We start from the raw sequence: 25,631 nt of genomic DNA on the forward strand, positions 1-25,631 counted from the left end.
TTTGAAACCTCCAATTTATTAATACATTGGAGCAATTTAAAACAAAAAAGGCTCATTAAGTAAGAATGGATCTACAGTGCTTATTTAAAAAAAACAAAAAACGAAAACAAGGGTTTAATATCATTTGAAGCCCCATTCACTCCTCTGCAAATGCTACGTCATAGAGGTGCTGCTGGGTGTGCTTGTGGTGTGCTGTAAAGGGCAGCCATTTCATTGGAATGGACTGCCTACCACAGCTAAATCTCACTGAAAGAGGAGCATGCACCTTTTGTATTAATTGCATTGCACTATATCACATGGTAATAGGTTACCATTTGATGTGGTGCAATACAATGCATATACGATGGCTAGATGTGTTGGGATGCCATTAAGAAATAACAGCACTGCAGTGCACCTAACATTGCAACATGCTATCACGTGCGGCATTGCACAGTATCGCATCTCAAAGATGTGAACGGAGACTAAGAAAGAACATTGGAATGCACATGTGCAGCCCTGTGTGCATCCCCAGCATGCCTCAGTTCCGGATTGAAAACTGTCAAGATGGCCAAAGATCCTGAACCCAGGAGAAGACCAGGCGAAGATTCTGGCGAGGGAGTGAAGGGGTGGTGGGTATAGTTCTGCTTTCATTTGCACAGATGCACTGGGCAACATAAACTGTCTGGCAATTCTTTCCTGTAATAAAAAAAAGTACAGTGTTTCCTGGATAGAAGCAAGCCCCTCCTTTCTTAATTTGCAATTTTACTTACATGACAATACTTTTTAAAAAAAATCATAAAATATTATTTATGTCAGTTGGGAATTATGTTTTTCTTGTATTAAGAGATAAGATAGGAAAAGCAATCTGATTGATTGCCCCATGTGGTAACAGGCTTGAAATGTGTTAAAATAAAAAGAGATATTCATTTGTTTTAAGGCACATTTACGATATGTGTGCTGATGGATACGAACCAGGAATGCAGCTTTAGCTAGAAGGATTACAAATTTGCGTGCAAAATAACAAAAAAGAAAAGGATTTATATATAGATAAGGAATCCCCGAACAGGATATGGAGCCTCGCATAGCTTCTGCTATTGCCAAATATCTGGAGCAGGTGTCTAAAGACAAGTGCTGCAGTGCACGTCTGAGGAAGCCATGCCAAAGGCTGGGTGTGGTAGGCTGACATGAGGTGTAATTCATCAACAAGGACCTAATCTTACATAGTGTGCCCAATTGCTCTACACAATCCTCTGCCCTTCAGAGGTGACACAAGGAAACCGAGATACTCAACTGAAAAGTTCAAGCAAGAAGGAAGCAAAGCGTTGACTGTTTATCACATGCAAATGTGTAAAATTACTTGAATGTATTAATAGATTGTATGAGCACATATACTGTAGTTGCATGCAATAGAATACATAACACTTCTGCAGACACAGCTTCCAGCTAAAAGATATTTTTACATAAGGCTCAATTCACAAAGCCAAAACACCAGCAAAAGTATCGTGAGGGCTTGTTCACACCAAGTGCGGAGCAGATGCAGAGCAGTTAAAGAACAGATCAAAACTGCGTCCAACGTATTCCAATCGCATTTTGGGCTCTAGTTCAGACCAGAGTGTTCTGTTCCAGAGCATGTAGAAAAACTGCAGCATGCTCTATTTTTTCTGCTCTGGAATGCACCAAAATGCATGCAAACGCATCAAAAACACATGCAAACGCCCTCGAACACACTGAAAGCCCATTTTAGGCTAAAAACATTTTTTTAAACCGCCCGGAACATGGCAAAAATGCGACAAAACACACCGCACTGCATGTGCAGAAACTCTTTCAGGTCTGGTCTATATGTGGTGTGAACAAGCCCTTATTTACCTGCCTCCCGGCCGGCCGCTTTCTTACAACGGGCTTGTTCACACCAAATGCTCCCTGGATCTGAGCGGGCGTTTTTAAACGTCCCATAAGCCACGCCCATTTGGGGCGCGACGCGCGTGAGTGGGAAAGTGCCAAAATTTAAAAACAGGCAGCGATGCCAGTTTACATACAAGCGTATTGCTGGCGGATCACTTGTATAACGTGCTGGTATGTGTGACCCCCCTGGTATGTGTGAGCCCCGGGACCAGCATGGTGGCTCTGTGACAGGGGATCAGAGGGAGTTCGGTACGCAATCTCCCTCCGGTCCCCTCTCCGGTGTCAGAATTCAGAAGTGATGTATATTACATCACTTCCGCATTCTTCTTGTGTCACACTCCAGCTTCAGAAGCTGGAGAGAAGCTGATGAAGCAGATCTCTGCTTCATCAGCTTCTTTGGAGGTCCCTAGGTGACATTAGATCCCTTGGAGACCCCTGATGTCTATATAAGGAGGACCTGTCACATCTTTTTGCTATCCCTTAGGGGGGTTTCTTAGCCCCCTATGTGATAACAATAAAGTTAAGTTGCGCAAAAAAATTCAAGTTAACACAAACATCTACACAAACACAATTTTTTTTAAAGTCCCCACCCATACATACACACATGCAAACAGGCATCGGGTGCGCATACGTGCTAAAACGAAGATTGCGCCCATTACGCCGCACATGTTACATATCGCCGCAAACGTCGCAGTGAGAGCAATAAGTCTAGGGCCATCAATCACTGATAACACTAAAGCTTTTAAAACGTAGCCTATGGTCAATTTTGGATATGGTAGTTTTTTACGATTTCGCTGGTGCGCGCAGTTTTAAAGCTTCACATGTTTGGTGTCTATTTACCCGACGTGACCCTGTCTTTTATATTTTACCAAAAAATTTGGAAATAATAATTGTTTCCTAACATAATGTTAAAAAAAAGTAATTTTTCCTTAATATAGTAAAAAATAAAAACCACAGTGGTGATTAAATACCACCAAACAAAAGCTCTGTCTGTCCCCAAAATATGGTATAAAATTCATTTCAGTACAGCGTTGCATGACGGAATATATGTCAGCACTGAATACTTTAAAATGGCCTGGCCAGGAAGGGGGTGTAAACACCTGGTCTTCAAGTGGTTAAAGAAAAACTCCAGGAATTTAAAAAAATGTACCCCTGCAGTGGGGCTATCCTCACACTGCAAGGGTAAAGTGCTTGTTTTGTCTAGACCACGGGTCAGCAACCTTAAACACTCAAAGAGCCTTTTGGACCCGCTTCCCACAGAAAAGAAAACACCGGCAGCCACAGAACCCTTTTGACATCTAAAATGAAGATAACACGTCATATATCGGTTTTTACCTTTATGCTATGTATAGCTTGTATATAGGTATATGTGGGCTCAGTAACGCACTGGAATCTGGGTTTAGTAACGCCACTCTGGACTCTGGGCTTAATAATGCACTAGACCCTGGGCTTAACGCACTGGACCCTGGGCATAATAACGCACTGGACCCTGGGCTTAATAACGCACTGGACTTACCTGAGACCCCGCAGAGCCCACCTGAGAGTGACCCTGCAGAGCACACCATAGATCCTGCACAGCCCGTCTGAGACTCTCTATGGTGTGCTCTGCAGGGCCTCAGGTGGGCTGGTCGGCGGGGGTCCCTTTCCCTGTGCCTCCTCCCAACTACTCTTACCTCCGACTCTGTGAGTGTGATGCAGAAAAAAAGGGTAAAAGAAAGGGTTGTGGAGAGATATATATCGAACCATTCGTAAAAATATATCAAATTTATTGTACATAAACCATTTTTTGCAGTTGATAAAACATTGTTACATACATTAGTGGATATAATATCCCAGTTTTAACCAACATGATTTATCCCTTTTTAGTAGGTAGCCCAACATACATAAATTAATTTCATAAAATTCTGATACATATCAGCCATGATTCCTTCCAAGTGATCCATTCATTGTATAATCTCCAAGGTATGTCTGTCAAAATTCATCCCAACATGATTCACCCCTACGCGTTTCGCATCTAAGCTTCTTCAGGGGATCGGATTCATCTATCAGATGGAAATTGTCCATATAATTATTGTATATCATTAATTTTGGCGTACCCATCTTGATGTAATGCCTATGATAAGTGGGGTGACACATTGCTGGGATTGACCCCGTGTGCAGAAAACCACACACAGAGCAGGCATCTGGTACTCACCTATATAGAGTACCCGGAGGTGGGTCGACGTGAGGAGGACCGGGATGAGGTGGGTGGCTATGTCTAGCCCTGCCATCAACATCCCATCCATCATCTCTACCGGGACCTCAAAGGGAGGAATGCCCTAGGCAGTGCAGGAGAGCCAAACCAAACCTCATTCGGAACGGTGACCTGTGAGGGACATATAGCAAAAATCAACTAATGATATTGCTTCTTGATTAATAAGCCCAGTGAGTGACATTGTGCAAATTGCAAAGTAATTTTTTTTGAATAAATATATATGTGGTGTAACCAGTATTGGCCACCACTGTATACGACCTTTTAAATGTGCCATGTTACATAGTATTTGAGGTTGAATAAAGACATTAGTCCATCAAGTCCAACCTATTAGGATCTCATTCTAGGAGTACCCGTACCCCTGTATATTAAAGGTCTATGAATAGGTATGTGTTATATGGACTTGTGCAATAATACCTTCTTTTCACAAGGATAAGTGATGCGTATCAAAAAAATAAATATATATATGTGAGTGCGATCTCACATTCCACCCCTCACAAACTCGGATAGAAGTGACATTTCAGGACCGAACAGCTGTTCCAGAGCAGATCGGTTTTCCTGCACATACGATTTGCGATGCCGATCTGCCCTGGAACAGCTGAGAAAGAGTTGGAATGCTTTGCCTATTGGTGGTCACACATTCCACCGCCAAAAAACTGGGCGGGATTACATTGAAATGTGTGACCATGTCACCGGTCACACATTCTAACATAGTCACAAACTACACTATATATGTATATTTAAAAAAACAGAAATAAAATACAGTACAGTATAATCCCACAGATGCATAGTCCGAATCCAGTCTTCTTAAAACAATTTATAAATACTGCCTCAAAGTTTTAATAACTTTGGCATTGCAATAATTTAAAACAGTATTACAACACCACAATCCACAATTGTGAATTAATTTATTCAATGTGATCTTATTGTACCCAAAGTGTTGTGATACACCTTTTCTGAAGAAGAGGCAGTTTAGTCACGAAATGCATTTAAATGGTGTGTAATACAATCAAGGAACTTTTTCTGAAGATAAGAAATCTCCAGACTCATCTCTTCTACACATTAATACTAGGTACCTCTGCAACACAAAGCCTACTGGGATTTTTTCAAATGCTTCCCTAAACCATCCTTATCCTTGTGTAAAGCTTCATGAATTGAGGCTTTAGCCCCAAATGCCTCATGTATATCGTGCAAATAATGGAACTCCTTGCAATAGCCTTTTGTCATAATCACCAGTAGCTGTCTGTAATAATAGTCTGTTTAAGGGTTGTGCGCATAGGCTCTCCAGGTAGATCTCCAGTATTATAGTGCCTTAACTATACTAGTCTCGGCACCTTAAAAAAATAAGTATATAGTATTTTTAATAACAAATTACAACACGTCACTGAAAGGAAATATGTTTAGTGTTTTCAGGTTTATAAGGAAATAGGATAAATTGAAACAAGATCTGATGCTGCCGTTCCACAAATCCCAGCCTGAGTGCTCAGTTGCATTGTTTGCTTTTGGCTCTACTAGACACATTAACACCTGCTTTCCACTTGAGTTTGCTTGTCTTTGGTACGGACGTGCAATCAACATATGTTCATATGTACAGCTCAGCTCCTCTTGTTGTTGTCAAGTGGAGCGAAAAAGGACTTTGTGCTCAATGACCATGTGTGTGTGTATGTATATTATATACAGTACTGTGTATCCACACACAGAGCCCTGGATTAACATGGGGACAATTGTGCAGCTGGCTAGTGCCAGATCAGAAATTGTCCTCTCATTTTAGGATTTGTAACAAGATCTGATCTGATTTGCTACACAGGTCTCATGTACACACATTATGTTAGGCTGCTGTAATCCCCATGCAGGCTACTGTCAAAACAGATAGAAAGAAAGTGTAGAATGACCAGGGCAATGACCTCTTTAGCCACCCGTATTACTCCCTGAAGAAGTGCAAAGGAGTCAGGGGGGTCATTTTACAGGGCTGCGCTGCCACAGACGTAGTACTTAATTCAAGGTCTCCTGGCCATCCAAGCAGCTTTCTCCATCCAGAAATTTCTGAATGGAGAAAGACTATGGAATTAGAGTGTTAGCTACTTTAGTGCAGAGAATGCTGGTTGGATGATCAGTGAAACATCTTCAAGAAAAATACAGCAAGTCCAGTTGCCTTGACTTATTTTTTACAGATATACCATGTGACCTGGACGAATGAACCTTCACAGACATATTGCTATAGAGAATCGGATCTCACTGGCCCCACAACACTCCTGGCATTCTCTGCACTAAAGTAGCTAACACTCTAATGTCCCCCGCACAGTCACACACTATTATTATACATTTATAAAGCTCTGACATATACCGCAGTGCTGTACAGAGAAGTCACATCAGTCTCTGTACAGAGGAGCTTACACTCTAATGCAGAATACCATCAGCTATAGAGGACTAAAAATCCCTGCAAAACATTATCTCGGGCGCCCCCCCACACACTAAATTTACTCCACTCGGCTGTGGTCTCAGGTGGGCTCTGCAAGGTATGTGGTGGGCTCTGTGGGGTCTCAGGCTGCTAAGCCCACCTGAGACCCTGCAGAGCCCACCATAGACCCCGACTCAGATCCTGCAAATCCCCCCTGAGATCCGGTTGATGATTTTTACAGATCCTGCACAGCCCCCGAGACCCTGCAGTCTCAGGGGGCTGTGCTGGATCTGTGGTTGGCTCTGCCCACCATAGACCTCGCAGAGCTCACCACAGATCCTGCAAAGCCCCCTTGAGACCCAGCAAAGCCCCCCTCAGATCCTGCAGAGCCATCAAAGGGCATTGCACAGCACACCTGAGACTCTTTGGTGGGCTGTGCAGAATCTATGCTGGGCTCTGCCAGCACAGTCCTCTTACCTTGAACGGCCTGACCTCTTTGGAACTCGGCCTCCTCATCCTCGGCGCCCGACACGGCCTCCTTGTCATCTTCGCTGCCCGACTGGAGCTTCGGCGACACCTCCCGCCTCCTCCATCAGTGTCTCTGCCTCTTCTGTGTCTCCGCCTCTTCCGTCTCGGGGGCACTCGACAAATTTTTTTCTCTCTTGTGGGCCGCTTGCCACATTTCATACTTTAAAATAAAGTTTAACCGTATCCAGTTTACGTACTACAGACACTAATACACACACAATAAGGTCCTATTCATATCTGTAGGTTTAGGTGCGATTAGGGATTCGTGCTGCAGCAGAAATCCCTAATCTGGCGTTTTCAAGTGACAGCTTAATGATCAGGTGACAGCAGCTGCATGTAAACGCCTGCACACCGCATGTAATGATACGTGATATGATTACATGCGTCCAGGGACAGTGATTGATTCCTAGCGGAATGTAAACATATCACGTATCTTTACATGGAGCTGCTGTCACCTGATCATTAACTTAGATGACAGCCGCCATTTGTAAATGCCAATTTAGGGATCTCTGTTGCAGGAAAACGCAAGACCTCAGCACTGACTGCCACAATCCCTTCTGACGGCACCATCTCCCTGCCCCGTCCACCCTATTGTGGAATCTGGCCTTGGGGCGGCAGGGAGAGTAAATCCCTGACCATACACCTACCTTGTTCTTGCAGTCTTCTCTTCCTTAGCAGCGGGGGGAGGGGTAGCGATTTGCATATCAATGAGCCGCGATATTTACATATGAATGGGTCGCGGTTTATTGATATGCAAATTACCGTGGCCCATTCATATGTTAATATCTCGGGCCGGTAACGGGACAGTGCAGGCTGCAGGAACAGCACCAGCAAGCTCCGGAAAGAGCACAGAGTAGAGAGAGCTGGGGGAGGAGGTGTTTCTCTGACCTCCCCCACCAGCGCCCTCTAGTGTCTACTGTGTGGTAGTGCCAGCTCTGCTCGCTACCACACAGTAGACACTGCTCTGCACAGAGTCAGCCATCGGCATAGCGGTCCGGCCCGAACACAATCAGGTTGATTGTGTTCGGCCAGGCCCGGCCCACCGGGCAAGTGCCCGATTTGCCCTATGGCCAGTCCGGCCCTGGTTATAGGGATGCACTGCTAGCAGAGGAATGAGCTGGCCAGGAAGGATGCACTGTGATCAGGGAGGTGAGGTGGCCAGGGAGTGATGGGCTGTGAAATGGAAGTGAAGTTTATAAATGCTGTAATGGTATGTGCAGGGGGAAGCTGGTGCAGAAGGTTGAAGTGGGCAGAAAATGTATATACTGTGAATGAGCAGGAATAGGGTGGTCCGGGAGAGTACACTCAGGGAGGTGCAGGTCAGGTGATCAAGTTGGGGAGTGTGTGGGTGAGGTGTTGGGGAGGATCTTTAAGGAAAAGTGAAGTGGATGGCAGTAAGGGAGGGCCTGTAAGGGTGGGGTTTAAGCTGCATACTAGGAAGTCTTTGAGGCGTGGCTGGTGGAATGGCAGAATGAGGTGTATAGTCAGGAGGCTTTGTGGGGAGTGACTAAGCAGGGTGGTGAGGTGGGTCACTAACTCTAGTACAACAGCTCATGTACTGCTGGGGATATGCACAGTTGTTAATAATAAAGACAACTTGGTACAAAGTGAATGGAATATGTTAAGACTGCAGTAACCCACAGCAAACAATCAGATTTGTGCACAATAGGTCAGTTAATTGGTTACTACAAGTAACCAAACCATCACCATCCTTCGCTCTGCAACATGCAGTACATAATAAGGCTGAAAAAAAGAGTGATGGCTGCCCTATTCAACCATTTACAACTCCTGCAGCAATTCTAGCCTAGCGGAAGGAAAACAAATCTCTCTTGGCAGCGCCTGCCAATATTGTCACATAAACCTGACGTATAATAGTGAAGAGTAACAGACACCAGAAATCCCCTACAAATATGCTGTGAAACGTTACACTGTCATGTTAAAACAAAGTATTTCCATATCACAGGCCAAAGAAACAAAGAATTAAAGCATATTTTAGCTCTCACACTATAGTATAAATCAGAGGCGTAACTAGAACCTTCAGGGCCCCAGTGCAAGAAACCATGAAGGGCCCCCCGAACCCCCCACCGTCATGGCACCGCATGGTTAACAGGAAGGCTGCCGAGGTCCCCAGCAAGAGTGGGACCTCAGACAGCCGCTTGTTTAAAATTTTAGTGCCGGTGTTCTGTTGAGAACGCCGACCCAGTATCTGAGCTTATGTACAGATTGGATTAACGAGGAAACCGGCATTTATTTACAAAGTATTCGTTTGTAATGGTTAATTGTGATCGTTAATAATATACCATGCATGGCAGTAAATGATGGGTGGCATATTATTAACGTTCACAATTAACAATTTAAACGAAATACTTTGTGAATAAATCCCGGTTTCCTCTATAATATTGGTCTGTGCGCAAGCGCAGATGCTGAGGGCGACAAATTTTCTCGACAGAACACTGGTATCTGCATTTAGTATCGGGGCATTTTCACATCCAGCCCTGCCGCACAGACGCCGTACATGCTGCGAGTGGCAGAGCGGTAGGGAAGGAGCAGCACGATCTCGGGGGGGCCCTCTTCTTCCTCGCTGGGCCCCTCCCAGCAGGTGGAACAAATGTCCCGAGCGGAACTGTCTGAATGCTTGACTCCGCTTAAAGTTGAGTTGAAACCCTTGACATTAAGGGTTAGGCACTGTAAGGCCATCATGGCGGATGCGTAAGTAGATGGCTAACGTCTCGGGACATTTGTAGGGAGTAACTTTATTTTTTATAATTTATTTATCTTATTTTTTTAACTTTTCAAATTTTTTTTCACTTATAAGCCCTTGTGTGATAGCATTTGGAGGTGACAGGTTCTTTTTTCTGAACATGTTACCTCCAATACAGAAGTTCTAGCACAGTACTGTGCTGGAACTCCTTTGACAGCTGAGAGGTGAAGGCTGCGAGTGCAGCTCTCCCCTCCCATTGTTTACACGGAGCAGAGCGGAGAACGGACGCTCTCCACTCCTGCTCCCCGCTCTTCGTACTGAAGAGAGGTTCTCCAGCCAGGGAGAGAGGTAGCCGGCAGCGTGGCGGGGCATGGAGGGTTTGGGGGAGGACGCACAAGCAGACTGCACTGTACATTTAGTTCTGCTTGCCCAAAAGCAGGGCTAAATGTACAAAACAAATACCTGCCTGGCGCCCGGAACTTCATGTCCCGGGCGTCAGGAGAGCATGCTTTTGGATATGAGTTGCTGTAAATAAACTGTGTTTTTTCTTCCTGCTCTCACATGCCCCAGCGCGCGCACGAGAAGGACAAGGTAAACATTTTTACAGCCCGCAATGGCTCTTACACACAAGCGTTTGGGCAGCTATAGAACTGTCCCAAATAACTGATATCAAATTATTTCGGTACAGCATTGCATGAGTTAATAAATGCCAGTCAAAATACCTTGGTGCTGAATACTGGAAAATGACCTGGACAGAAAGGGGTTTTAACACCCTAATAATGGTGAAAATTCTGCTGTGAAGAGAATGCAACAGAAATGATACTTTTCATGATGCGCAGATCAACCTCTACACCTGAATTTTGGTAATACTGTATTTGAATAATAGATTAAAATCCTCCCTCAAATCACCTTCCATTTCAAGAAGCATTATCTGTTAGCTTTTCATCTCAGTGACCATGATGGTTTTAAATAAGTTGTACACCAAATGTATAACAATGTGAAATGATACAGCAGTCTTTGTTTGCCGTTATGGATTATATAACATGCTAGGACACCAACATGCATGCTAGGAGTCATTCATCTTGAGATCTAGAACAATTCCAAGTAGTTTACAAATTGTATCAAAGCTACATTTGTGCATAATATATGTGCATAATATACAGGTGAAACTCGAATAATTAGAATATCGTGCAAAGTTCATTTATTTCACTAAATGTAACTTAAAAGGTGAAACTAATATATGAGATAGACTCATTACATGCAAAGCAAGATAGTTCATGCCGTGATTTGTCATAATTGTGATGATTATGGCTTACAGCTCATGAAAACCCCAAGAACCCCAAATCCACAACCTCAAAAAAGTAGAATATTACATGCAATCAATAAAACAAGGATTGTACATAGAACAATATCGGACCTCTGAAAAGTACAAGCATGCATATGTACTCAGTACTTGGTTTGGGCCCTTTTTGCAGTACTTACTGCAATTACTTTTGCACGATATTCTAATTATTCGAGTTTCACCTGTAATCCTATGTATGAATGGGACGTAATGCTGGACTAGGGTTGAGCAGACCTCCCTTGCCCATTTCATGTACATATCTGAGCTTTTGGCACCATTGTTGAAGGTGCGCCAGCTACAGAATATAGAAGGCTGCAATCAATCTACTGTACATATTCTATTCAAGCAACTGTTTCTTGAGCTGTCCACTGGAGTATGAATACCACGAACAACATCTAGTTGTATTATATTGGTCAATACATGCAATCAAAAGGAAAACGAAAGGAAATTCCTGTACAATAGTTGTCAAACACTGTCCTCTGGTGGAATATAGAGAATAGTACAATATTCCTGTACAAGAAATGGGCGGCTATTACATAATATACATACATATACGTTGTGACATTGCGTGACAATACCACTGTGTTAGGTGGCCTCAAAGTCACCCAGGGTTCTCAGCCAGAGGGGCTGAGTTGCTCCAGGAAGAGATTACTTGTACCAAGAAAGAACTGGCTTTTCAGTCCTTTCCAGGTTTTCTGGATCATATTTGGGATCCTGGAGCCTGGAGATTTCTTAGAACTCTGGGTGGGACGAAATCTCCATTCCTGGGTCCATGGGTTAGTAGCGACCAGCACCTAATTGTGCACCTGTGTCCAACCCTCAAGAGTGTGCTGGGATGTGTTCAGGGCCCCACCTGTGAGTCAGGAGAACTGCACCCAGGAGTCAGAGTGGAAACCAGTGCAGCAGGGAGCTGCGGGTTCGTGAAACCTAGTGTGCAGGTTAGCACAGTACTGAGGTTGTCTGGAGATAACAGACGGTGGCCCTGAGGATTGAGGCCAGAGCAGCAAGAGAAAACTGTTACAGGACTGGGACACTGTGAGTGTGTGGGGCAACTCGAGGATTGGTGAGCCCATATACAGTATGTTATTAGATTGGTGAGCCCATATACAGTATGTTATTAGCTGCAGCAAGCTATTCTATGTTGGTCTTCGTGATTGTCTGCCTTTTGAAAGAGAAATAAAGACTTTTGGTTAACGGAAAAACGCTGTGCGAGTGCTCTGTGAGCCCCCAACATTACAACGTAAATATCCATTTTACACGGACAGTAATCTGTGCTAATTAATTATTCAAAACAATTGGATACATCAGACATAACCCCTTACATTTATAGCAGTAAGCATACAATTAAAGCAATAGTATAACACCAACACAAAATGCGCCCAACCCAAGATCTTTTGCAGCCGACCAAGACTCTTCAGATGTTCAATCTGGTCTAAGCTCACTGTTTCCCATTACCTCAGAAAACCACTCTGAAAAGGGCAAGATTTCCATTTAACCCATTTGACCATTGGTACTGTGGCTACTATGGTTCCCACAATCTGCAGATATAGTGTGGCTGAAAGGAATTTTCCCATCAAAACTGCAGAAAACCTGTGTCGAACGACAGAACTACTTTTTGGCGGAAGGGCCACTGTGTTCTGAACTATATTTATCCTGGCTACCAGATACACTAGATCTTGCGACAAGGCAAGATTACTCTTTTCTCGATTGATAATCCACCCAAAGTCCTTGGGTGTTGAGATTACCAGTGCGAGGTGGACCCATAATATATCTTGGCTTTGATGTAACAGTAGCATATCATTGAGATAAATACGTGATAAATACGCACCTCTTTTTCTCAGGACAAGGCGACAAGAGCTAGAAGAACTTTGGTGAAGACCCTTGCTGATGTGGTAAGTCTAAAAGGCAGGCAGATGAATTGAAAGGGCAGTTGGGCAAGAGAAAAACCTAGGAACTTATGAAAATTCACATGTACTGGAATGTGAAAATAGGTGTTACATAGGTAACCCTTATTTTCAAGGTGATGGAAAGAAGTCAGTCTGCCAGCTGGATAACTTTCAGGATTGTTTGTAAAGATTCCATTATGAAGCGTTCTTTCTTTATACTGTATATCTGTTGAGGCATTTTAAATCTATTACTGGCTTCCAATCCCGTTCTTTTTTGGACTAGAAAGAGAGGTAAGTACATTCCAGAAAAACAATCATGGTGTTTTGCTGCCACTACTGCACCCTGAGCCAACACATTTTTCACATAAAAGAAAAGGACCCCTTTCTTGACACTGCATGATGTGCATTAAGTGTATCTTGAAACACTTTCTTTATCATCGTCAAATACTGAAAAAGTTCTGCTTCATAATCTCTCTGTGCCTCAATGAAGCAACTTTTACACAGGGTTTTACCTAGCAATGCTACATTGGGACATGCCCAACATCCACCAGGTTGAGGTTGCAGGTGATGATGAGGCTCAGAGAATCTTGAAGGGAACTGTTGGTTTAGAGGAAGACCTATTCTGCTTTTCTGTCATGGTGCCAAGAGAAATATCTGTCCATAGGTGGAGAACTTTGTCTGGCCGAAGATGAAGATCCCCGACTGTCTCTTGAAGGATGAGATGCTGATCTGGACGAACTATAACAAACATAAGCACAGGCATGACAAGCGCTAGCCTTTAGCAGTGAGCCACCGCCTACCTTCTCTGTGAATACTGGTCTTTTGGGGAAGTCAGCTTATCCGAAGGTATACTAGAAAAGAAAAGTTAATCATATTTGCAACATCACACCCTTCTGCTTACTGCTGGGCAGAACATTACCCTATTGAATACAGCGGATCTGCCATCTGTCAACAGGCCTTTTATCTGTAAGTACTGCGCATGTGCAAAGCGCACCTAAGGATTCTGACCCTTCTGCACTCCAGGGGCGGGAAGTGACATTAGCCACACACATGCTTCCAGTACCGCACATCAGCCTGTAACAAAGCCAGCTCCCCCACACTGTGAGCCATACAGCAAAGTACACACCCCGAGAACAAGTAGCAGGGCTCCCAGTAACCTAATAATTTAGAAAGGCCTGAAGGGACTGCACTTAATGATAAATCAAAGGGATAACAGTAAGGGCTTTACTCTTGCAAGGTGAGCACACTGCTCTACATATTCCTTAGACGGAAGAAAACTGAGGAACAACATGCTAGAGCAATTTTTGAAATATGATACTGATTGGTAGGAGGAGGGAGGGATTAACCCATAAATGCGCTGCCGTGGAGCTAACAAGAAAATATATTTGTTTAACTAATGGATGTAAAGTTATTTTATATCAGCATGCAGAGCTTTTTGTGAAAAGGGGTAAAAGTCCACTTTATGCCATGTGTAAACATTTTTAATACATGAGAGACAAAAAGTTTATATAAAATGTAGTCAATTCATTGTACAACATAATACAACTGGTAAAGATCAAACCTAGCAGCTAAAAAACAAGGAGCAAGTATATTTTTCTCAAAAAAATACAGGCATTTAAAAACAAACTAGATAGTTGTATAAGCTCAACTACAAGTCAAATGTGTACAATTAGAGGGAAAATTGTCTTTACTTGGTTGTTCTAAAAAGCTATTAGTGTGTATTGGCTCTCGTCTCTTATGCAGTCTCTATTTTCCTACAGTTATTGAACAATGTAAAGCTAGTAGTCAAAAAAGTCAATTCCATCTGCATTCAAATGATAGCAGTAGGTGTGCCTTCATCTTTTAAATCCTTATTTGCTCTTCATTTTCTGTTGCAAATTCTGTAGTAGGCGTGGGGAGCTCTTCTATAATTACTTGAGTGCATTCTCTTGTTTGGCCAAGACATGAAGCAATAACATCTACTGCTAAGTTTGTTGTTGCCTTCACTTCGTCAGAGGAGGCTCCAAGAGCTGGGTTGACTTCTACCAAATCTAGGGCTGACAGCATTCCTGAAAATGTAATTGAAACACAATTTAAAAACATTAAGTGCTTATGCATTATAAAGTGGCAAACTATACAATATACATTTTATGTAACAAACAATGTACATTTTATAAGCTCTGCTAGAAGGCAAAAACCACATGCTATATGTTTTATGCACTGGGACGATAAACTTTGGTCTTGCATCAATGGACAAATACAGCTTGCTTTTGACATCAGTTTGAAACTTCTGAGATTATTAAAAATTAATTGATAGATGCATTTGACTTGCAATTTATTTCATTCTGACTTGAATTTTACCTGCTTTGAGCTGTTTTAGCATTCCCATAGACGTATGTGAGGAGAGAAGCAGTTCTAACAAAAGTCCATTGAAACAGGCCCTTACTATTTGTGATATTTTATAAGAGCCCATTTAAGATGATGGACACCAGAAGATCTTCAGGTTAAAGTGACACTAAACCCTGGAGTTAAATCTTAAAAATGCATTCAAGTACCCTAACTTTTAACACAAATGTAGCTTTTTTGTGTAACACTCAGCTGTAGATCTTCAAATCATCTCTGAATTGGTGCCGACACTGTCCTGCCTTCTGGAGGGTGGCTACTTTTTTGTCCCCATGGTCCCCGTCTGTGTTATGAAGTAGCCATCGCTCCAAGCTCGCTCGTGTTATAGACTACAATCTCAATACTAATTAGTAGGGATGCACCGATACCACTTTTTTAAGGCCGAGTACGAGTACCGATACTTTTTTTCAAGCACTCGCCGATACCAATTACCGATACTTTTTCTTAAAGGGACAGGTCAAATTTTTTCTAAAGCAATACAAAATCATGATTTTAGGTCAGTTTCTTATTATTATGAAGAACATGAACACTCTGTAGTGTGGCACAGCAGTGATGCTTGTATTGGTATCGGTGCATCCCTACAAATTAGTAAACTAAACATGAGATTGTAGTCCATCACAGGAGCGAACTTGGAGCAGTTGCTACTTTAGAACCCACACAGGGACCATGGGGAACAAAAGTAGTCACCCTCCAGAAGGAAGGACAGTGTCAGCTACAATTCAGAAATGATTTGAGGATCTACAGCTGAGTGATACACAAATAAGGTACATTTTTGATAATAGTTAAAGTACTTGAATGTATTCTTAATATTTAACTCCTGAGTTTAGTGTCCCTTTAAAACAGCCCCATATTGTTTAAAGGATAAGGCTCTTTTGACCATGAAATATCAGTATATCAGCATACACCTTGGAGTGCTATGTTTCCAGGGTCCTGTTTTTATGTTGGTCAGGAAATTGTAAGGTGGCTTACATTAAAATATTTGCTCCAACTGTGGTTCAGTGAATCTAAGCCTGAGATCTGCCTTGAAGGATAGACTATCAAAGAGTAACAACATAATAAAATTAAAAAAATAGCATACTTTCAGTTAGTCCTTTTTTTTTAATGTTAACACCATATTTACAAAATACATAGATAGGTGCTAGAAAGAAAAGGTGGGGGACATAATTATAAGCAGTTAAGGATCGAGGTCATAGCTTGTACATACTAGAGTTTTTCCATGCTGAGCCCATGGGTTTGATTTACTAAAGGCAAATAGGCTGTACACTTTGCAAGTGAATTTCCATTTTGCAGGGTAAGTTTCCCCTATCTTGGATAATGTGGTGAATTTTAACTTTGCAAAAAACCAAATCATGTGCAAGGAAAATAAAACAAAACTGTGTTTTTGCTTGCACACGATTGGGTGTTGGAATTAGGAGGAACTTCAACGCATTCAATAAACTAAGGGGTAACTTTCCCTGCATAGTGCACATTCCCTTGCAAAGTGAACAGCCTATTTGTCTTTAGTAAATCAACCCCCGTGTGTAGATGACGAGATATGAGGTCAGAGTTGCTGTATTAGCAGCTTTTTTAGTACTGACCGGCAGCCAGGGCTGTTTCTCTTGATTCTTAAAATGTAAATAAATATTTGACCTCAGAGCAACTAATTACAATGAGGGGAATTTATCAAAACTGGAGCAGATAAAATCTGGAGCAGCTGTGCATGGCAACCAATACACTTCTCTCTTCAATGTATTCAGTTAAGATTTGAAAATGAAAGAGAGAAGTATATTGGTTGCCATGCATAGCTGCTCCAGATTTTGTCTGCTCCAGTTTTGATAAATTCCCTTCAATGTATTTTTCAAGCACAATAGTTGCAGGAAATCCCTGGCAATGTAATTTATTTTGTAAATCAAAGCCTTTCATGTTTGTTGACTACAACCAGCTGTTCACCAAGCTTTTTTTTCTTTTCAAATTCTTTATTTGTGGACAAAAAGGGAGGGGTACAGTGAAAAAGGATGCGTAGGCCACACAATCTTGCACAATACATACGTATCAGACTTTGAAGTATATAATAGATACATCCAAACAAATTGTCAAGTTAGGTCTGGGTATCGTTCTCGGCCCCGCCATTTTATGGTTAACAGGAAAAACCAACAAAACATTAGGAAAAGAACAGTTAGGTAAGGTGAATTGTCGGGCACGTCCCCACTATATGAGAGGCCAGCACCGAGCAGAATGACCTCTGAACGCTTTTTAAAAAAAAAAATGTAATCAATTATACTGTTTGTTCAAAGTATTATTTGTGTGTTCTTTTGTAAAAAAAACAAAACCACATACAGTACACAAAATGTAAAATGTCTTAATTGAATTTGTAAATAATTGATATGCTTTAGCCCAGAAAAATGTTTTGGTTTTGTGATAAACAGGGCAAATATGAGACTACAATAAGCATGTTACTGTATTGGTGAGCAAGTTTATACTCTGGAACAGATTTGCCACTAGGCCATGGCCTAGTGAACTATGGCTGCTGGGGGCAGCACCTGGTCTGTCTAATAATGCTCTGGATATCATCAGCAACTTCTGCAGAGGTGCCAGCTACGACTAGACCTGCCAACCCCGAACTTAATCCTTAATCTTACACTTAGGATACATAATTTTCATTGTGGGTTGTGTTGTTGAAAAGGTGGAAGGGAGTATGTAGGATGGGTGAGGAGTTCAGCCCTTCCCCTTCCTATCCAAAACTTGAAAGGAAGTAGATTGAAACTCCCAGACCCCCCCTCAGCATGCATACTACATCTATTGTATGCTGTGTTTTTGGGGTGGTGGAGCAGAGTGCGCAGAGGGTGGCCAGGCAAATGGTAACTTTGAAATTTAGGCTTGTGGCACTAGGAGATAGCTCCTGCTTGCTGCCTTCAATGATAGATAAAAGGTGAGAGAGTTATAGTATGGACAAACTGGACTCATTCTGCTGGGTATACAGCAGTATACATTATACATTAAAAATAGTAGCCTTCTATTATATATCTGTTGTGTGTTTGAATAAAATGTGTTGCTTTGTAACTAGTAGATTGTGCATGTATATTTGTCAGTGATTCACGTACATGAATGGATCTATAGGAAACTGATCTTAAGAGTTAAAAAGCAAAAAAACTTTATTCAAGCCTCAATTATAGCCTCTTTACCTGACCTTACAAAAAAAAAAACCTAAATGGCAAAGAAGGCTTTTCATTTTTACCTGTCCTGCTGACAACGCCACTGGTTTTCACTGTATTCAAGAACTATCGCTGTTTGAACAATGTGACTGTGTGCTATAGTGATGTAGCAGTCGATAAATGGAACCACAGCAGTCAGAAGCTGACAAAGGCATCCAAGAGACAACTGGAAGTGTCAGATGCAAGAGTTTTTTCAGGCAGTGTCATCTTTTGAATACAGCAAAGACTGGCAGCATGTAGGTGGTGAAAAGGTCTCCATGAGATAACAAACAAGGCCCTATGTACTATTGTATACTCAATCCACAAAACTCCTATAGTCATCTACAAATGCAGTCACTTTACAAAACATGTTTCTGGCTCTGTTAGTACAGTACTGATTGTGTAACTGCAGAGAGGTTTCTGATCTTGTCAACACAGTAGTGATTGTGTCTTTTGTACACATATTTCCGGCTCTGTCATTATGGTAGCAATTGTCTCTGGGGATATATTTCTGCCTCTGATAGTACAGTACTTGTGTCAGTATTGTACTGATTGTGCCTTTCCTGACACATTTCTGACTGTTCATCTGGTTTTACTTATTTAGGTTTCTTATACATAAGATATTTAGAGAAAATGATTTGGGTAATCTAGATTTCAATACAGTTAATACATGTTTTTTTTAAAAAAAGGAAGCCCTATATTTTTTTTTGGCTTTGCTTCTCTTTTGGGTCACAGGATTACATTTACAAATCTACTCCTGTGACCCAAAGTCAGCATATAGCGGGTTACTGCCATCTTCTTTCCTTGCTCTGTGGTCCAGTGCTGATGCTCACATGCCCATTGTAGGCACTTTTGGCCGTGGACAAGGGTCAGAATGGGCACCCCGACTGGTCTATGGCAACGCAGACCCATGTGCAACAAACTGCGATGCGCTGTGTGTTCAGACAACTTTCTATCAGAACCAGCAATACCCTTTTCAGCAATTTAAGCTACAGTAGCTCTTCTATTGGATTGGACTACACAGGCCAGTCTTAACTCCCCATGTTCATCAATGAGACTTGGCCGCCCATGACCCTGTCGTCTGGTTCACCAGTTTTACTTCCTCGAACCACTTTTGGTAGGTCCTGACCACTGCAGACTGGGAACATCCGACAAGACCTGCAGTTTTGGAGTTGCTCAGACCCTGTCTCCTAGCCATATCAATTTGGCCCTTGTCATTCCAATCCTTACATCTGCCCACTTTTTCTGCTTTCCAACACATCAACTTCAGAAACAAAATGTCCACTTGCTGCTTAATATATACCACCCACTTCCAGGTGCCATTGTAACCAGATAATCACTGTTATTCACTTCACTTCTCAGTGGCCATAATGTTATGGCTGATCTGTGTGTATATACAGTATATGTGAGAATTTTTGCAAAATCAAGGATAATACATGTATAAAAACAAATACATACACGCCAGACATGTTCATCTATTACACATGTCAGCTGTTGCACATAGCGTGCTTTTTTATTTACAAGTTTAATTTATTGAGACTTACCTGTATTGTGTATTTCTTCTGTAATATAGATTCCCTCCCTATAAGTTAATCCTCCAATTACTGGTGTTCCAGTAGATGCCGCCAAGGATGGATCAAATGCATCTATATCAAAGCTTAAATGAATTGGTCTTTGTTTTCTATTGAGGAGAAAAAATGAACCCATTAATTAGATCCAGAGAAAAGCAGCAACATTATTTAATTCACATTTTGCATGCTACAAATTAGGTTAGTTGTCTTTAAATGGGGATAAGCTTAAATATGATTTCCCTAATATTAGAGCAATGAAACTGAAAACAACATGTCATTTATTCTCCCTCCTGGCAATAATAACTGTTTAAAATTAGCTAAATAACATTGTCTTTATCAACTAAATATGTATTAGTTTAAAGATATAACTTTAGATAAGAAGGCTATACAAGTTCTGTCTTCTTCTGATAGATCAATAAGCCAGAACAGGAAAGCAAAGTACTAAGTAAATTAATAATAAAGTTGCCTGACATAAGTGTTACAGCTGATGTGCTTGGAGGTAGACATTCCGAATTGAAATTTGTACAAATTTCTGTAAATTCTGACATTTGGATGCATCCGAATTTCTGACTGACAGAAATAATGAATCCGAACAAATCCAAATATTTGATAATGAAATTTCATGCAAAATATGTATGAAATACATATACATACAAATATGTATGAAACACGGATACATACAAAAGTAATTAGGAGTGAAACAAGCCGGAGAGCTGTCCTTTACAGCTCTCGGCCTTTCTGCTTTTTGTTGACATTCTGGACTTTTATCCTGAATAAAAACAAAGTAACAGAATATTGTTATGAAATGTTAAACATTTTAAAAATGTTATTCTGTAATAGCTTCTGCTTCTATGCTGACACTCTGATCCCGAATGTAAACAAAGAATCTGGCAGCTGTCACAGAATACACAAAAGTGTTTAACTGTTCACAGAAATAATAACAAAATCAGCATGGGGTCTTCACAATTCCTACCAGATCCCTTAGGTCTGGTAGGAATGTTAGGGGGGGGCCCTGATGTAAAAAAAACCAAAGCATGCAGTTCCCCTGGCAATTCATACCAGATCCTTTATGTCAGGTATGAATTTTAAGGGAGAACCCCAACACCAAAAAATGAAAAACAAAGTTGGGTCCCCCCTAAAATACCATATCAGACCCTTAATCAGGGCATCAGACTGGCAGGACAGGAAAGGGGGGGCGAGCGGGCGCCCCCAATCCCTCTACCATAGCAGGCTACATGCCCTCAGTGTTGGGAGGGTGCTTTTCCAGGGGTCCATGCTGATGGGGGCAAGGGCCTCTTACCCACAACCCTGGCACGGTGGTTGTGGGGGTCTGCAGGCAGGGGACTCATCTGGGTATCCCCTTTCATAAAGGGGCCACCCAGATGCCGCTCCCCCCTTGTGAATGAGTAAGGAGTAGTTGTACACCTAGTCATTCACTAAAGAGTTAAATAAAATGTAAATAAGCACACCCCACCTTAGAAAAACTCCTTTAATTGAACAAAAAACAACACAAGTTTTTGACATCTCCTTTATTAAAAAAAAAAAGAAGAAAAATGTCACATGAAGTCAATCCAGCATTAGCCTAACACCTGCTGACTCCCTGCTGCAATGTTTACATCGGGCAGCAGGCAGAAATAAACAAAGCATTCCATTGGCTATTTAACATTGAAATAGCCAATAGCAGGCTGGCTAATGCACCCACCCACTGCCTGGTGCCAGTCACAGAGGAGCGGACCTGAGAGAGGTCTGCTCTTCTCCGTGAGCAATAGCTTTTCTGCTATTGGCTGTTTTAAATTGCAATAGCAGGCAGGCTATTGCTCCGCCCACTGCCTCCTGTCAATCAGCAGAGAAGCAGACCTGAGAGAGAAAGTTCTCTCTCGGGTCCTCTCCTCTGTGACTGGCATCAGGCAGGTAGCCTGATGGCATGGTGCCCTACCAGGCTGCTGTCCGGATTAAGGGTCTGGTATGGAACTTTAGGGGGGACCCAATGGTTTGTTTTTTGGCCTTGGGGGTCTCCCTTAAAATTCCTATCAGACCTAAAGGGTCTGGTATAAATTTCCGGGGGAACCGCATGCTGTTTCTTTTGGTTTCCGTGGAGTGTCAAAAGTTAAAAAGAAGCAAAGTGAATGTTTAATGTCACTTTTCTGCAATTAATTTTCATTCATAATTATCAATTAACGCATCCACAATTAATGAAAATTAAATTTCATCCGAATGCAAATGCCGAAACAAATTGACTTTCAGATCCGAATCCCAAAAAACGAAAAAACAAAACATCCAAAACAAAACTAAACACATTTTTTGCCGGCTTACATGTCTACTTGGAGGAGGAACAATTTTACCTTACTGTAAGTACAGAACAATTTTCATAAAAAGAATTATATATGTAAATTTTTGTCCCTCTAAAGCTGGTCATACACTGGTAGATTTTTGTACAAGTGTACGAAAAATCTCGCCAGAACATTGGATAATGCCATCAGAGACTTGGCGAATGTTGTTCGAAATTTCGTTTGGTTTTAATATTCTATTTTAGAAACGAATGGAGTTTCATGAAGCAACAGTTAGAAATGTTAGAATTTAGTTTGCTCAAGAAAAATGTTCCGTCCTGCTCCCTCCCTTTTCGTAACTGACCCCATTTTTTTACTCCATTAACTTTTAGAACATAGTATGAAAATTCTGAAAACAAATGTATTCAAACAAAATGCTACTGGTGTATGGCTAGCCTTAGTGGGATGTAGGATGTAAAGATAGGACAATGTCAGAGGAGTGATACATTTTAAAATGGTTCTAGTTACAGATATAGTTTTTCAAGCTTAGTACATGCATGCTGTACAATATTTCAGAGATATCAGTATGTCCTCTGACAAATGCCTTCATCTTTCTTTCTCCCTAGAAGCCTGGCTCTTTTTTCTTCAGACAAGACTAGGTCATCATATACTTCTGAGACTATAATGCTGGTCCAGTGATGACACAATTATATACATTTAGGTGCCTGTCTAGTAGCCTTTTTTGTTTTTTCATGCTCAACACAGCTCATTCCATCTGTTGACACTGTGACCTGCTAGTGTAATAACCATCACGCTCTCAATGGATCTTCCTCTTTCTCTGCGACCTACCAATGTAAACTCTATTACAGTTTCGTGCTATCTCCATGCTTTCTGTCACTTTGCAACTTGCCAGAAAACTGAACTGATCACTGGGAAAAGGAAACACTGAGGACATGCTTCCTTTTGGTTGCAGCAGATTTAGATTACAATTTTCTCTATGAATATACCTCTTAAGCAGACCTTGAGAGACTATGCTTTTCAGCAGTTTTATTTGATTGGTTACTTACTTACTTAGATAATGCTCTTCAAACAGTTGTGGACACTGTGTGTATTATATACATTTAAAGTGACCCTAAACCCAGTAGTTAAATCTTAAAAATGCATTCAAGTACCTTAACTTTTAATAAAAATGTACCGTATATACTCGAGGATAAGCCGTCCCGAATATAAGCCGAGGGTGGGAAATGAGGCAGCTAATGGTAGATAGATACCAATAAAATTACATGAATATTTATTTAAAAGAAAAATAACCTAGCTCTGTAAGTGGAAAAGGGGGTACAGGGCTACATACAGATCATTTAATCCATTCATGTTAGTATAATTGTAAATGTATTGTCTGCACTGTATTAGCAGTATATACTCTATATAGAGTATATACTGCTAATACAGTGCAGACAATACATTTACAATGATCCTCTGCTAACATGAATGGGTTAAATGATCCGTAGTACATGATATGTAGCCCTGTACTATGGATCATTTAACCCATTCATGTTAGCAGAGGATCATTGTAAATGTATTGTCTGCACTGTATTAGCAGTATATACTCTATATAGAGTATATACTGCTAATACAGTGCAGACAATACATTTACAATGATCCTCTGCTAACATGAATGGGTTAAATGATCCGTAGTACATGATATGTAGCCCTGTACTATGGATCATTTAACCCATTCATGTTAGCAGAGGATCATTGTAAATGTATTGTCTGCACTGTATTAGCAGTATATACTCTATATAGAGTATATACTGCTAATACAGTGCAGACAATACATTTACAATGATCCTCTGCTAACATGAATGGGTTAAATGATCCGTAGTACATGATATGTAGCCCTGTACTATGGATCATTTAACCCATTCATGTTAGCAGAGGATCATTGTAAATGTATTGTCTGCACTGTATTAGCAGTATATACTCTATATAGAGTATATACTGCTAATACAGTGCAGACAATACATTTACAATGATCCTCTGCTAACATGAATGGGTTAAATGATCCGTAGTACATGATATGTAGCCCTGTACCCCCTTTTCCACTTACAGAGCTAGGTTATTTTTCTTTTAAATAAATATTCATGTAATTTTATTGGTATCTATCTACCATTAGCTGCCTCATTTCCCGCCCTCGGCTTATATTCGGGACGGCTTATACTCGAGTATATACGGTATCTTATTTTGTGTATCACTCAGCTGTAGATCCTCCAACTTATCTCTGATTTGGTGCTGACACTGTCCTGCCTTCTGGAGGGGGGCTACTTTTGTTCCCCATGGTCCCTGTGTGTGTTGTAAAGTAGTCACTGCTTCTACCTCACACCCATGCTGGACTACAATCTCAATACAATTTAGAAAAGTAAATGTAAGATTGTAGTCCATCACGGGAGGGAGCTTGGAGTGGTGACTACTCTACTACAACACATCGGGACCATGGGGAACAAAAGTGGCATTTCCTCAGTAGACTTTTTCAAGGGACGGCATACATGCTGAATCCATTCCTTGCTTCCTTTACAGTCCTATCTCCAATAATGTATTCAAATGGACTTAGTAATGCTCTTAATTAACCACTAGATGTCATCATTGGGTATAAGGGAACTTTATGACAATCGAAACTGAATGGAAGACTTGAGCAACCACTAGATGTCATTATTTCAGAAGAAAAGAAAGTTCACGGACTATCCCTTAATAAATAATGACCTCACTGTTTAACAACTTGCTGCCCGGAACAATTTCTTACATTTGCACACACATGATCAAATCTGAATTTCTGGCTAGCAACAGCTTCAGACCCCCAAACAATGATATATTTTCTGAAAGCAGAGGCCATGTAGAATAAAATGTTGCTAGTTGCAATTTTTTGTGTCGCACGGTATTTGCGCAAATGTTTATCAAATGAAATGAAATTAGTGCACAGAAACAGAATATAATACCCAATTTTTTGGTAAAATATAAAAGATGGGGTCCCGCGGGATAAATAGATACAAAACATGTCAAGCCTTAAAACTGTGTGCATCTGTGAAACCGCAAAAAAACGACAATAACCAAAACTTCCAGTAGGGGACGCTTTTGCTGCTCATCAGTTTAGTGTTAACAGTGATTGATGGGCCTAGAATGATTGCTCTCATGCCGACGCTTGCGACGATATGTAACATGTGTGACGCAATTTTCATTTTTGTACGTAGGCGCATCAGACG

General features: G+C 41.3%; 1 protein-coding gene across 1 annotated transcript in view; it reads right to left on the reverse strand.

Annotated features, from left to right (window-relative positions):
- Nucleotides 1-14,643: 14,643 nt before the first annotated feature.
- ARG2 (arginase 2) overlaps nt 14,644-25,631 on the reverse strand; it is a 43,024-nt gene continuing 32,036 nt past the window's right edge. The window contains exons 7-8 of the mRNA XM_018565153.1: nt 20,084-20,220; nt 14,644-15,035 (exon numbers count right to left, since the gene is read on the reverse strand). Coding sequence (XP_018420655.1) covers nt 14,830-15,035; nt 20,084-20,220 — 343 coding nt within the window. The 3' untranslated portion in view covers nt 14,644-14,829. The remainder of the gene's footprint in view (nt 15,036-20,083; nt 20,221-25,631) is intronic.

This window comes from Nanorana parkeri, unplaced genomic scaffold (genome assembly GCF_000935625.1).
Source record: "Nanorana parkeri isolate BGI_ZX_2015 unplaced genomic scaffold, ASM93562v1 scaffold819, whole genome shotgun sequence".
NCBI lineage: Eukaryota > Metazoa > Chordata > Amphibia > Anura > Dicroglossidae > Nanorana > Nanorana parkeri.